This window comes from Stegostoma tigrinum, chromosome 1 (genome assembly GCF_030684315.1).
Source record: "Stegostoma tigrinum isolate sSteTig4 chromosome 1, sSteTig4.hap1, whole genome shotgun sequence".
NCBI lineage: Eukaryota > Metazoa > Chordata > Chondrichthyes > Orectolobiformes > Stegostomatidae > Stegostoma > Stegostoma tigrinum.
The window spans coordinates 153,343,817-153,358,043 of record NC_081354.1 but is presented as its reverse complement, the minus strand read 5'-3'; the positions used below and the strand labels follow the sequence as shown (position 1 = coordinate 153,358,043).

At 41.8% G+C, this 14,227-nt stretch overlaps 1 protein-coding gene across 6 annotated transcripts in view; it reads left to right on the top strand.

Annotated features, from left to right (window-relative positions):
* LOC125455412 (WD repeat-containing protein 7) overlaps positions 1-14,227 on the top strand; it is a 626,944-nt gene that overhangs the window by 342,304 nt on the left and 270,413 nt on the right. For all 6 annotated transcript variants that reach the window (XM_059649557.1, XM_048537354.2, XM_048537344.2 and 3 more), the window contains one exon: positions 11,479-11,703. In XM_059649557.1, the coding sequence (XP_059505540.1) occupies positions 11,479-11,703 (225 nt within the window). The remainder of the gene's footprint in view (positions 1-11,478; positions 11,704-14,227) is intronic.

Here is a 14,227-nt window from a genome sequence, read left to right as displayed (position 1 = left end):
CAAAACAACAAACCAACTTGGTGAGCCAACCAATCTCAACACCCACAACCCGAGCTGCAGACCTACTCCAAAAACTTAGACATCCTTCCTAGAGCCGGGCAACCAGAATTGTATGCAGTACTCCAAATGTGGTCTTACCCACTCTTGTACAGCCGTAACATGACATCCCAACTCTTGTACGCAGTGTTCTGACTGATGGAAAACATGCTAAATGCCTTCTTCACCACCCTGTCTACTTATGACGCCACTTTGAACCTCTCATTATCTCCTCTTTTTTAGTTTTTCTGTCAGAAGTATTCCTGACTCTGTATGGTTACTGCATTCTAGAATTCCTCTCCATCTATCCACTGAATATACATTCAGAGTGACCTCTTCACTGTATTGTTTTCTAAAAATATATGTTGCAGTGAAAAGTTCAGTATGTCCATTGGTGAACCGGGATTATGATCACGACTCTATGAAAAGAAAAGCTAAATACTGAAAGGTGAGGTGTTCATTATCATATTATGAACTAAATACTTTGTTGTGTTTGCTACACTTTTCAAGAAATTTCTTTGGATAATAGATTCTGGATTTGGAATTCCTGTTTATAATTCCCACCTTAACATTTTTGATCTTTCAAATCAATTTAAATTAAACAGCAGATATGGCACAAGTCTCAATTTCCAGCACAGTTCAGAAGAATGGTCAATGGTGTCAAGACCTTAATTCTGTTTTGCATCTCCAGATGCTGCCAGACCTACTGAGTTTGTCCAGCAATTTTTGTTTTTGTTTCAGATCTTCAGCATCTACAGTTCTTCATTTTATCTTGAGGAACTTGACCTTCTCTATTTTTGTAACTTTATACAAACTTACAATGTTTTAAGCATACCTCATTCCTCTAAGTTAGACTTCTTTTGTACTCGCTATATCCTCTGTGCTGCTATTGCCAGTTGTGCCTTCAGTTATCTAGGTCCTCCCGCTCTGGAATCTCGCCTCTTAATCTACTGTACTTAACAAAGCTTCAGTAGTACATTGTGATGTTTCTTTGGCTTATTGGCAATTCTTATTGATTACATTCCTCTGAATTTCCTTGGGGTATGTAAACATTAAAGATGTTGGGTAAACGCAAGCTGTTATTGACAATTAAGTTGCAAAATTCTGTGCTGTTTGCAAAGATCAGCTTGTATAGTCCGGTCTATTTGTGCATAAATGTGTGGAATCAGTCAGCAGTCTAAATGAAAAATATCATTCTGCTGTCAGATTTATTGTTATACTTTACATTTTATTTTCCTTTAACCATTCCACCCACTGTTAAACTTCTCCCCTCCTTTCCGGAAAAAATTGGAGTATAATTTAGTGAATCGTTGCTGCTTGCTGCCTTGTATTTCATCTGCAAATACCTGTGGACTGGCCAGCATGGGATCATAAAATTCCACTCCGTTGTGTGCCCAGGCAGACGACTACAGATTATTTGACTCACTGTGCCTTCACAGATAAAAACACAGGCCTGTTTTCTCAAGATGCATACCTTTCAGTTAGGAATGCCAGGCAGAAATCAGAAACGGAAGCCTTGGTTGATTTTCCCATGCTTTTAAATATAGCCAGTGAATCTTGCTGTAACATAGCTACTGCTCCCGAGCTAAGTTCAGCTAACTGAATGAACTAACAGCCTGAATTTCAAAACTGGCCAGTGTTGTGCATTTTCCCTTCACTCAGCGATGAGTGACATGTTGACATGCACAACTTCAACAATATCACAAACTGACAATGTCTTGACTGTATGTACTTAATGCACAGTGAGAAGCTGAGCTGTGTGCACAGGAAAGTCCAGCTTTGAGGAATTACCTGGGCTATGAGTGAAATTTTCTCAATTAAGCCATTCTCGTCAGGATAAAAGTGAGGGCATGCAGTGTGTTAGGGAGGGAAAATTGCCAGCATTTGCCGTCCTGGTTGAACATTAGTGAGCCATTCTACAATATATGATTTGATGATGCTTGAGTACTTTACTCCATTATAAATTATCTCCACACACCCTGCACCCCCACCTTCTCCAATTTGTTAAGAAGAAATGTGAATTCTGATTTCTCTCCACAGATGCTGCCAGACCTGCTGGGTCTTTTCAGCAGTTTTTATTTTCTACTCCAACTTGTGTCATTTGATGTCAAAGTTCATGTTTGAATAAAGGACATATGAAAAAATAGACTGATAATAAAACCAGACCCAATGCAAGATTTATGCTAGAGAGAACAAAGTTGATTGCAAAAGATTTAAGTAGACAATCAGCAGCTTTTGTTTTAGTGCTTGCAGTGACTCAAGGGGAAGATACTCAGATATTCTTACAGATTTTTTATACTCTTTTTATCTTAGTTTGGAGAGACTGAAGAATTTGAAGTCACTGTCTTTCAGGCAGAGACCGTTCGGTTTAAATTTGAGGTGTTCAATATCAATAAGAGGTTGAATAGTGTAAATAAGACACTGTAAATAATAGAGCAGTCAGTGAATGAACTAACTGAAGAACACGGACTTCAGGTGATTGGGAGATAACCTGCACATCTTTGGTTTGTGGGAGAAAGCCAGAGTACCCAGAGGAAACTTTGGAAGAATATGGGGAATGTAGAACGAATCTGAAATGAGAGATTAAGAGGGCTCAGAGAGGACATGAGATATTGCTAGCAAACATGGTTAAGGAAAATCCCAAAGCCTTTTATTCATACATAAAGAACAAGAGGATAACTAGAGAAAGGATTGGCCCACTTAGGGATAAAGTTATGCGCTGAGTCAGAGAAAATGGGTGACATTCTTAACAAGTACTTTGCATCAGTATTCACCAAGGAGAGGGACATGACAGATGTTGAGGTTAGGGATAGATGTTTGCTTACTCTAGGTCAAGTTGACATAAGGAAGGAGGAAGTGTTGAGTATCCTAAAAGACATTAAGGTGGACAAGTTGCCAGGTCCGGATAGGATCTATCCCAGGCTGTTGAGGGAAGCGAGAGAGGAAATAGCCGGGGCCTTAACAAATATCTTTGCAGGACCCTCAGACATGGGTGAGGTCCCGGAGGACTGCAGACTTGCTAATGTTGTCCCCTTGTTTAAGAAGGGTAGCAGGGATAATCCAGGTAATTATCGACCGGTGAGCCTGAGTTCAGTGGTTGGGAAGCTACTGGAAAAGATACTGAGGGATAGGATCTATTCCCATTTGGAAGAAAATGGGCTTATCAGTGATAGGCAACATGGTTTTGTGCAGGGAAGGTCATGTCTTACCAACTTAATAGAATTCTTTGAGGACGTGACAAAGTTGATTGATGAGGGAAAGGCTGGAGATGTCAGATACATGGACTTCAGTAAGGCGTTTGATAAGGTTCCCCATGGCAGGCTGATGGAGAAAGTGAAGTCACATGGGGCCCAGGGTGTGCTAGCTAGATGGATTAAAAAAACTGGCTAGGCAACAGGAGACAGGGAGTTTCTCAAACTGGAGACCTGTGACCAGTGGTGTTCCACAGGGATCTGTGCTGGGACCACTGTTGTTTGTGATATTCATAAATGATTTGGAGGAAGGTGTAGGTGGCCTGATCAGCAAGTTTGCAGATGACACTAAGATTGGTGGAGTAGCAGATAGTGAAGGGGACTGTCAGAGATTACAGCAGAATATAGATAGACTGGAGAGTTGGGCAGATGAATGGCAGATGGAGTTCAATCCGAGCAAATGCGAGGTGATGCATTTTGGAAGATTTAATTCAAGGGCGATCTATACAGTAAATGGAAAAGTCCTAGGGAAAATTGATGAACAGAGAGATCTGGGCATTCAGGCCCATTGTTCCCTGAAGGTGGCAACAGAGGTCAATAGGGTGGTCAAGAAGGCATATGGCATGCTTTCCTTCATTGGACGGGGTATTGAATACAAGAGTTGGCAGGTCATGCTGCAGTTGTATAGGACTTTGGTGCGGCCATATTTAGAGTACTGTGTACAGTTCTGGTCGCCACATTACCAAAAGGATGTGGACGCTTTGGAGAGGGTGCAGAGGAGGTTCACCAGGATGTTGCCTGGTATGGAGGGTGCTAGCTATGAAGAGAAGTTGAGTAGATTAGGATTGTTTTTATTAGAAGACGGAGATTGAGGGGGGACCTGATTGAGGTCTACAAAATCATGAGGGGTATAGACAGGGTGGATAGCAAGAAGCTTTTTAGCAGAGTGGGGGACTCAATTACTAGGGGTCATGAGTTCAAAGTGAGAGGTGGAAAGTTTAAGGGTGGTATGCATGGACAGTTCTTTACGCAGAGGGCGGTGGGTGCCTGGAACGCATTGCCAGCGAAAGTGGTAGATGCAGACACGTTAGCGTCTTTTAAGGTATATCTGGACAGGTACATTGATGGGTGGGGAGCAAATGGACGCAGACCCTTAGAAAATAGATACAGGTTAGACAGAGGATCTTGATCCACGCAGGCTTGGATGACCGAAGGGCCTGTACCTATACTGTAATTTTCTTTGGTCTTTGGTCTTTGTTCTTTGAAACCGATGCAGACGTGGGGAGAATGTGCTAACTCCACACAAACAGCTGCCTGAGGCTGGAATCAAATTCAGATCCCTGACACTGAAGCAGCAGTGCTAACCATTGAGACACTGTACCATCCTGTTACTTTTTTTGAATGTGCTGCTCGTTCCAACTAACTCCCAGTAACTCCTCAGCCTTTGCTGAAGAAGGGTGTAGGCCTAAAATGTCAGCCTTCCCGCTCCTCTGATGCTGCTTGGCCTGCTGTGTTCATCCAGCTCCACATCTTGTTATCTCAGATTCTTCAGCATCTGCAGTTCCTGCTATCTCAGTAACTCCCATTATCCTATCAATAATACAATTCCCATTGACTTTTTTTTAAATGTCTTGTTTCTCATTATGTCTGGCTTGGCCAGCATTTATAGCCCGTTCCTAGTTTCCTTTGAGAAAGTGCCATATTAAATCCTGGAATTCCCTCCCTAACAGCGTTGTGGATATAGCAATGCCACGTGTACTGTAGCAGTTCACGCATGTAACTTACCACCACCTTTCAAAGGAGAAGACTTGCTCTCAAATGCGACGTTTGTGCTACTATCGTAAAGGTATTGTCAACGTGACTTGGTATTCTTCTGTCCCTTCACTGTCCTGAGTGCTCATTATTTGTCGATATACTTTGGTGAAAACATTGACGGAGAGTTATGGGCCTCATGCTTTGATATATGCCTAAAAATGGCTCTTAGCACTATTAACAGAGAGCACTTAACACATTCATATTACATGCATTTTTCCATTATTTTAATGTAAGCTTAATGCTTTTGCTAAACTAGCAAAGTGTCAAATGTAAGTGTTGAGTATTCACTTAGTAATTTCACTGCAGTGACTTCAAAACTATTAGCTTTAAAATGGCCTGCATTAGGGACTTAATGGTTTTAGGAAATCCACATGAAGAAACCTATTCCTTGAAATGTATGTTCAATTTACCCTCAATCTTTAGGTACTCAAAAACTGCTGTGATGATGAATTTGTTGATGCAAGGCATGAATTAGAAATGAGGCGTGGATGGTTAAATGTACACCTGTATTCAGTTTGCACCTTGAGTTTTTTTTTAATGACAGGTGTGTTATATAAATGTAATTTGTCTATTTCACAAGTGTAAAATAGAACTTTTGAGATTTAGATTGAATCCTATCCTCCTTGTCAAAAAAAGTCAAATCTTACATTATTGACACAATTTAAATGGGGAGTCACCTATACACTTCAGCTGTGTTAGCATACCTCTTAAATTAGAATATAAATGTGCTGATACTGGCATTATTTGACCTGCTTCTGATCCATCCCTCTTCTGGAAATCTCTGCCATTTACATTATTTAAAAATTCTCACAGGAGTGTGGGCATCATTAGCAACAAATATTACCCATCTGTAATTTCCCTCAAATGGTAGCTTGCAAGGCCAGATCAGATAAGAATGAAAGATTTCCTTTGTTAAAGGATTAATGAACCAGATTTCTTTTAGAATAATCAATGGTCATTTCATGGTTGTCATGACTGAGACTAAATTTATTTTGCATGTTGATTGATTGAGTTTAAACTGCCTCACCACTCGTGCTGAAATTTGAACCTATACTTGAGGACATTTTCCTTGCTCTCTGAATTACTGGCCCAGGGACATTACCACTACTCCCCTCATTCCCTTATTTGGGAAGAAATTAGGAGAACCATGAAATGAATGAATGAATGCTGAAGGCTCTCTGCTGAGTAGTGAGATTCCTGAATCTACAGGTGAATTAACGGACCTATGTTGAGATACTAGGTCCACTTATAAATCAGTTGCAAAGAATTGTATCAGAGATAATGGGAACTGCAGATGCTGGAGATTCCAAGATAATAAAATGTGAGGCTGGATGAACACAGCAGGCCAAGCAGCATCTCAGGAGCACAAATGAAGGGTCTAGGCCCGAAACGTCAGCTTTTGTGCTCCTGAGATGCTGCTTGGCCTGCTGTGTTCATCCAGCCTCACATTTTATTATCTTGCAAAGAATTGTGACTTACCTATGTTTCATTCCTTTTGTAGTGGTGTTTTGACACAGAGTTCAGTCCTAGGCCTCAACTGTTTACAATTAATACTAATGACTTGGATAAAGAAACAAAATGTAAATAAAATTGTTATTAATATAAAGATGGGTAAGAAAGCAAGTTGTTAAGAAAATAGAGCCTACAAGTTAAGTAAATAGGCAAAAATTGGACGGTAAGAATTTTTCCATTTTGGCAGAAATGATTTTTTTTTAAAGGAGCTATTATCTAAATGGAAAGAGACAGCAGAATACCACAATGCAAATGATCTGGGTGCATTGATGCAGGAGTCCAAAATACTAGTGTGCACATACAAAAAGTGATTCAGAAGAAACATGGAATTTTGGTTCGTTTGTTGTGAGAAGGAAAGGTTGGGAAGTACAGCTACACCTGTACAGGCTTTTTGTTAGTTGCCATCTCGAGTACTGTTGATAGTTTTGATGTCCTTATTGAATAAAGCCGACAAGAGGGGAGGTCACACTGGATCTGGTACTTGGTAATGAACTAGGCCAGGTGTTTGATTTAGTGGTAGGTGAGCACTTTGGAGAGAGTGACCATAATTTGGTTATGTTTAATGGAAAGGGATAGGAACATGCCACAGGGCAAGAATTAGAGATGGGGGAAGGGCGATTATAATGTGATTAGGCAAGACTTAGGAGGCGCAGAATAGTTTAGCAAAATGCAGGGGATGGGGACAATCGAAATGTGGAGCTGGTTTAAGGAACAGATATTGCGTGTCCTTGATAGGTATGTCCCTGTCAGGCAGGGAGGAAGCAATAAGGTAAGGGAACCATGGTTTACTAAAGAAATTGTAACCCTTGTTAAGCGGAAGAGGGAGGCTTATGTGATGATGAGACAAGATGGTTCAGATGAGGCGATGGAGAGTTACAGATTAGCTAGGAAGGATTTAAAGAGAGAGTTCAGAAGAGCAAGGAGGGGACATGAGCTGACATTGGCAGGTAGAATAAAGGAGAACCCTAAAGCTTTCTATAGGTATGTGAGGAATAAGAGGATAACTAGGGTAGGAATAGGGCCAGTCAAAGACAGAAGTGGGAAGTCGTGTGTGGACCCTGTGGAGATTGGAGAGGTGCTAAATGAATATTTCTCATCTGTTTTCACTGAGGAACAGGAGAATATTGTAGAGGAGATGACTGAGTTACGGGCTACTAGAATTGAAAGGATTAAGGTCAGTAAGGAGGAGGTGTTATCAATTCTAGAAGGTGTGAAGGTAGATAAACCCCCCTGGGCCAGATGGGATTTTTCCGAGGATTCTCTGGGAAGCTAGGGAGAAGGTGGCGGAGCCTTTGGCCTTGATCTTTGAGTCCTCATTGTCTACAGGTTGAGTACTAGAGGCCTGGAGGATTGCAAATGTTGTGCCCTTGTTCAAGAAGGGCAGTAGGGATGACCCAGGTAATTATAGACCTGTGAGCCTTACGTCTGTTGTAGGAAAAATTTTAGAAAGGATTATAAGAGATAGGATTTATAATCATCTCGCAAGCAACAATTTGATTGGAGATAGTCAGCATGGATTCGTCAAGAGCAGGTCATGTCTCACAAACCTCATGGAGTTTTTTGAGAAGGTGACCAAGCATGTGGATGAGGGTAGGGCAGTTGACGTGGTGTACATGGACTTCAGTAAAGCCTTTGATAAGTTTCCACATGGTCGGCTATTGGAGAAAATACAGAGGCACGGGATTGAGAGAGATTTAGCAGTTTGGATTAGAAACTGGCTTTCTGTAAGAAGGCAACAAGTCGTGGTTGATGGAAAATATTCAGCCTGAAGTCCGGTCACTAGTGGTGTGCCTCAAGGATCTGTTTTAGGACCACTTCTGTTTGTCATTTACAAATGATTTGGATGCAAGCATTGGTAGATGGGTTAGTAAGTTTGCGGATGACACTAAAGTCGATAGAGTGGTGGACAGTGGGAAGAATGTTGCAGGTTGCAGGGAGACTTGGATAAACTGCAGAATTGGGCTGAAAGGTGGCAAATGGAGTTTAATACGGATAAATGTATGTGAGGTGATTCACTTTGGGAGGAATAATGGGAAGGCAGAATACCAGGTCAATGGAAGGATCCTTGGTCGTGTAGACGTGCAGAGGGATCTTGGTGTCCATGTACATAGATCCCTGAAAGTTGCCACCCAGGTTGATAGTGCTGTTAAGGCGGCTTACAGTGTTTTAGGTTTTATTGGTAGGAGGATTGAGTTCCGGAGCCGTGATGTCATGCTGTAACTGTACAAAACACTAGTGCGGCCTCATTTGGAATATTGCGTGCAGTTCTGGTCGCCCCATTATAGGAAGGATATGGAAGCATTGGAAAAGGTGCAGAGGAGATTTACCAGGATGTTGCCTGGTCTGGAGCGCAGGCCTTATGAAGAAAGGCTGAGGGACTTGGGTCTGTTCTCATTGGAGAGAAGGATGCTAAGAGGGGATTTAATACAAACATACAAGATGATCAGAGGATTACATAGGGTGGACAGTGAGAGACTTTTTCCGAGGATGATGACTTCAGCTTGTACAAGGGGCCATAGCTACAAATTGAGGTGTGATAGATTTAAGACAGATGTCAGAGGCAGGTTCTTTACTCAGAGAGTGGTAAGGGAGTGGAACGCCCTGCCTGCCAATGTAGTTAACTCAGCCACATTAGGGGCATTTAAACAGTCCTTGGATAAGCATGTGGATAATGATGGGATAGTGTAGGGGTAGGGCTTAGATTAGTTCACAGGTCGGCGCAACATCAAGGGCCAAAGGGCCTGTTCTGCGCTGTATTGTTCTCTGTTCTATGTTCTATGATCAGAAATTGGCAAACTGTAAGAAGATAGAGGGTGGTGGTTGATGGGAAATGTTCATCCTGGAGTTCAGTTACTAGTGGTGTACCGCAAGGATCTGTTTTGGGTCCACTGCGGTTTGTTACTTTTACAAATGACCTGGATGAGGGCATAGAAGGATGGATTAGTAAATTTGCGGATGACACTGAAGTGGGTGGAGTTGTAGATGGTGTGGAAGGATGTTGTAGGTTACAGAGGGACATAGATAAGCTGCAGATCTGGGTTGAGAGATGGCAAACGGAGTTTAATGCGGGAAAGTGGGAGGTGATTCACTTTGGAAGAAGTGACAGGAATACAGAGTACTGGGCTAATGGTAAGATTCTTGGTCGTGTGAATGAGCAGAGAGATCTTGGTGTCCATGTGCATAGATCCCTGAAAGTTGTCACCGAGATTGATCGGATTGTTAAGAAGGTGTGCGGTGTGTTAGGTTTTATTGGTAGAGGGATTGGGTTTTGGAGCCGGGAGGTCATGTTGCAACTGTACAAAACTCTGGTGTGGCCACACTTGGTGTATTGCATACAGTTCTGGTCACTGCATTTTAGGAAGGATGTGGAAGCATTGGAAAGGGTGCAGAGGAGATTTACCAGAATGTTGCCTGGTATGGAGGGAAAGTTGTATGAGGAAAGGCTGAGGGACTTGAGGCTGTTTTTGTTAGAGAGAAGAAGGTTAAGAGACAACTTAATGGAGACATACCAGATGATCAGAACATTAGATAGGGTGGACAGGGAGAGCTTTTTTCCTCAGATGGTGATGGCTAGCATGAGGAGACATAGCTTTAAATTGAGGGGTGATAGATATAGGACAGATGTCAGAGGTAGTTTCTTTACTCAGAGAGTAGTCAGGGCGTGGAATGCCCTGCCTGCAACAGTAGTAGACTTGCCAACTTTAAGGGCATTTAAATGGTCATTGGATAAACATATGGATGATAATGGAATAGTGTAGGTTAGATGGGCTTCAGATTGGTTTCACAGGTCAGCGCAACATCGAGGGCCGAAGGGCCTGTACTGCGCTGTAATGCTCTATGTTGTATGTTCTATGAGTTTCTCCAGCAATTTCTGTTTTTGCTGGAGATCCTGAAGGGATTTGACAGGTTGAATGGTAAAAGGATGTTTGACATTGTGGGTGAATTTAAGTGGGGTGGGGGGCTTGGTTTAAAAATTAAGGATGTCCCATTTAAAGTTGAGATGATTTCTGTTATACAAGAGTGGTTAGCTTTTAGAATTTCCTCCTCAAAAGAGCAGTAAAGATTGAGTCATTCATATCTTCAAGTCGTGTTGAGGAGGGTAATGAGGAGGCAGCAGGGCAAATGGAGTTCAGGCCACAATCACTTCAACCGATTGTTGACTGTCTGTGTGGAGTTTGCACATTCTTCCTGCGTCTGACTGAGTTTTCTCTGCATGCTCCGGTTTCCTCCCACAGTCTAAAGATATGTAAGTTAGGCAAACAGGCCGTGCTAAATTGCCCAGAGTTTCCAGGGATGTGTAAGCTGGGTGGAGTTTCCACACAGGAATAGGATCGGGGAGATGGGTCTAGGTGGGATGCTCTTAGGAGGGCTGGTGTGGACTTGATGGGCAGAATAGCCTGCTTCCACACTGTAGCGATTCTATGATTGTAAGATTTCTTAGATGGTGGAGCCAGTGTGAGGGTCTGGATGGCCTACTCCTAATTCATATGCTGTTGTGGAAGTAGTAAGTGCTGGTCACTGTCAAATGCAGTATAGAAACTCAAATGGTATTGATGGAGATGACCCTTAACTTCATCATCTGTTTTGATAATTGTACTCTTTCAGATAAATCTTCTCTTTCTGTGACCAGGAATCAATGTTTAAAAATAACTTCTTAAAAATATCTTTCAAAACAATAAAATGAATAAATGTCAATAGTCAGTTTTTTTTGGTCAAGCTTTGCAGAAGTCCTGATGCCTGTCCATCTCCTGAAACATTTGGCGTCTGAAAATGTGTCAGATCAGAAATAACCCCAAGATAGGAAGAGCATCTGAGAAAGGAGCTTCTCATTTATTTGAATTCCTATACATTTTACTCTGGGATAATATGAGCAATACTGTACGTACATTAACATACTTACCATTGACTTTGGTTTCTATTTTAGGCTGCTTGCCAGGTTTTCTTGCCCAGACAAAGAAATCATCGTCATCATACGAGGAGCGCCGCAAGCAGGCTACAGCTATTGTCCTTCTTGGTGTCATTGGAGCAGAATTTGGTGCTGAGATTGAACCTCCAAAGCTGCCCACTCGCACTCGGAACACCAATCAGGTGCCAGAGGGCTTTGGACTGACCAGTGGAGGGAGCAACTATTCCCTGGCTAGACACACTTGTAAGTAGGCAGGTTTTCCAAGATCCTTTTCAACTTGGAGTTGCACATTTAAAATAGTTTGTTTTACATTAAATTGGAAATCTGTTTCAGTAATTAATTTTGAAGTTTTACAGATTATGTTGCTATATTCTTTTCATTTTGACGCATAAGTATTTCTAGTTCTTATCAAAGCCAAATTTTATAAATTTTGGGCATCCACAATGAGTTTTTTTAGCAATTGGCTTCACCTTTAATATGTAACAACATCTCAGAAGAAGGAGCCTGCATTTTACATAGAAATATAGAAAATGGGTGCAGAAGTAGGCCTTTCAGCCCTCCAAGCTTGCACCACCATTGAAAACAATCATGGCTGATCATATAATCTCATTGTCCCATTCCCACTCTCTTCCCCATACCCCTTGATCCCCTTATCCCCAAAGGCCATGTCCAGCTCCCTCTAGAATATATCTAATGAACTGGCCCCAACACTTCATGTGGGAGAGAATCCCACAGGTTTCACAACTCTGAGTGAAGAAATTCTTCCTTGTCTCAGTCCTGAATGGTTTACCACTTATTCTTAGACTATGACCTGTAGCTCTGGGCTTCCCCAATGTCAGGTACATTTTCCACTCCTTGCCTGTCTGGTTCCAAAAGAATTTTATATGTTTCTATGAGATCCCCCCCACCCCGATCCAGTCTTTCCTTGTATGTCAGTCCTGCCATCCCGGGAACCAGTCTGGTGAATCTTTGCTGGACTCTGTGAATGGGAACAAAGTTCTTCCTCAGACAAGGAGACCAAAACTGCACATAATACTCAAGGTGTGGCTTCACCAAGACCCTGTATAACTGCAGCCAGATAGCTTTACTCCGATACTCAAATCTCTCTCTCTGAAGGTCAGCGTGTCATTAGATTTCCTCACTGCCTGCTGCACCTGCATGCTAACCTTCAGCAACTGCTCCACTAAGGCGCCCAGATCTCATTGCACCTCACCTTTTCTTAAACTACCACCATTCAGATAATAATCTGTCTTTGTGTTTTGATGACCAAAGTGAATAACCTCACATCTATCCATATTATGTTGGGTTTGCCAAATATTGGGCATTCAGCCTGTTGATCCAAGTCACCCTGCAGCCTCTTAGTATCCTCTTCACAGCGCACACCCCCACCCAGCTTAGTGTCATCTGCAAATTTGGAGATATGGCATTCTACTCCTTTGTCCAAATCGTTAATGTATATTGTGAACAGGTGAGTGACAGCTTTAATGATAAATTGTTATATCTCATGAAATGGACCATTTTGTTTCACACATTTATTCCAATGATTTGTAATTGCTTTCTAATCAGATAAAGGTGGCAGAAATTTTGTGCAAGGGTTCCCACCAATATCATATCAATTGTGAAATCAATAATAGTTAGCTTGATTTTGATGTGAGAGAACTATAACAGCTCATCAGTGCCAACATCCTATGGACAAATGCAGAAAGAAAGCTCTTGTATGAGGGTACTGTTGGACAAGATGTCTCCATGACAACAACCTCTGTAATATTTTTCAGCGGCTAGATGATCTCCAGATCAAAGTGCATTAACTGGAGGTTAGTCTTTGCTGACTGTGACCCTTCATTCTGAGATTTTGACTTCGGTTCGAGACCCTCCCACAATTGGATGCACCGCAGCCTTTCTGCCATTGCCTGTCCAATCCCCTAAGAATTTTATATGCTTCAATAAGCTTGCCCCTCATTCTTCTAAACTCCAATGTGCACAAGCCCAACCTACTGAACCTCTCCTCATAAGACTGACACTCCGTCTCCAAAATCAACCTACAGAATGCTCTTTGGATCACTTTCAATGCCGTTGCATCTTTCCCAAAATTCTTAATGTTTCAGGTGCAGTCTGACTACAATCTTGTATAGTTTTAAGAAGATCTCCCTCTTTTTATACCCCATTTCCTTTGAAATAAAGGCCAACAGGCCATTTGCCTGCCCTATTACCTACTGAAGTTGGATACTGGCTTTTTTTTGATTAATGTACAAAGACCCCAAAACCCGTCTGTGCTGTAGTCTTCCTAATTTAACTAATAATCAGCCCCTCTATTCTTCCTGCCAAAGTGTATAACCTGACATCTCCCTACATTATATTCCATCTGCTGAATTTTTACCCACTGCCTCAACCTGTATGTTTTCCTCTGTAGACTATTTGTGTCATCCTCTGAGCTTGCCTTCCCACCTCTCTTTGTCATCTACAAACATTTACTGTAGCACATTCCCTTTCCTCATCCAATTATTGTAAATAATTGTGGCCCCACCACTCTCATGTTACTATCCTGAAAATGCCTTTTATTTCAACTCCCTGCCTTCCAGTAAATAGCCAATCCTCAATCTATGCTAATTTTATCACATAAACAAGCATGTGGTACACTCTCAAGCCCCCTCTCAAAAATCCAAGTACAGCAAACATTTTATTAACCAGTGTCTATGGAACCCAGGAGTATGCTGATTGATCAAATATTCCTGTTGATCAAGAGATCAACATTATCAATGTAAAAACA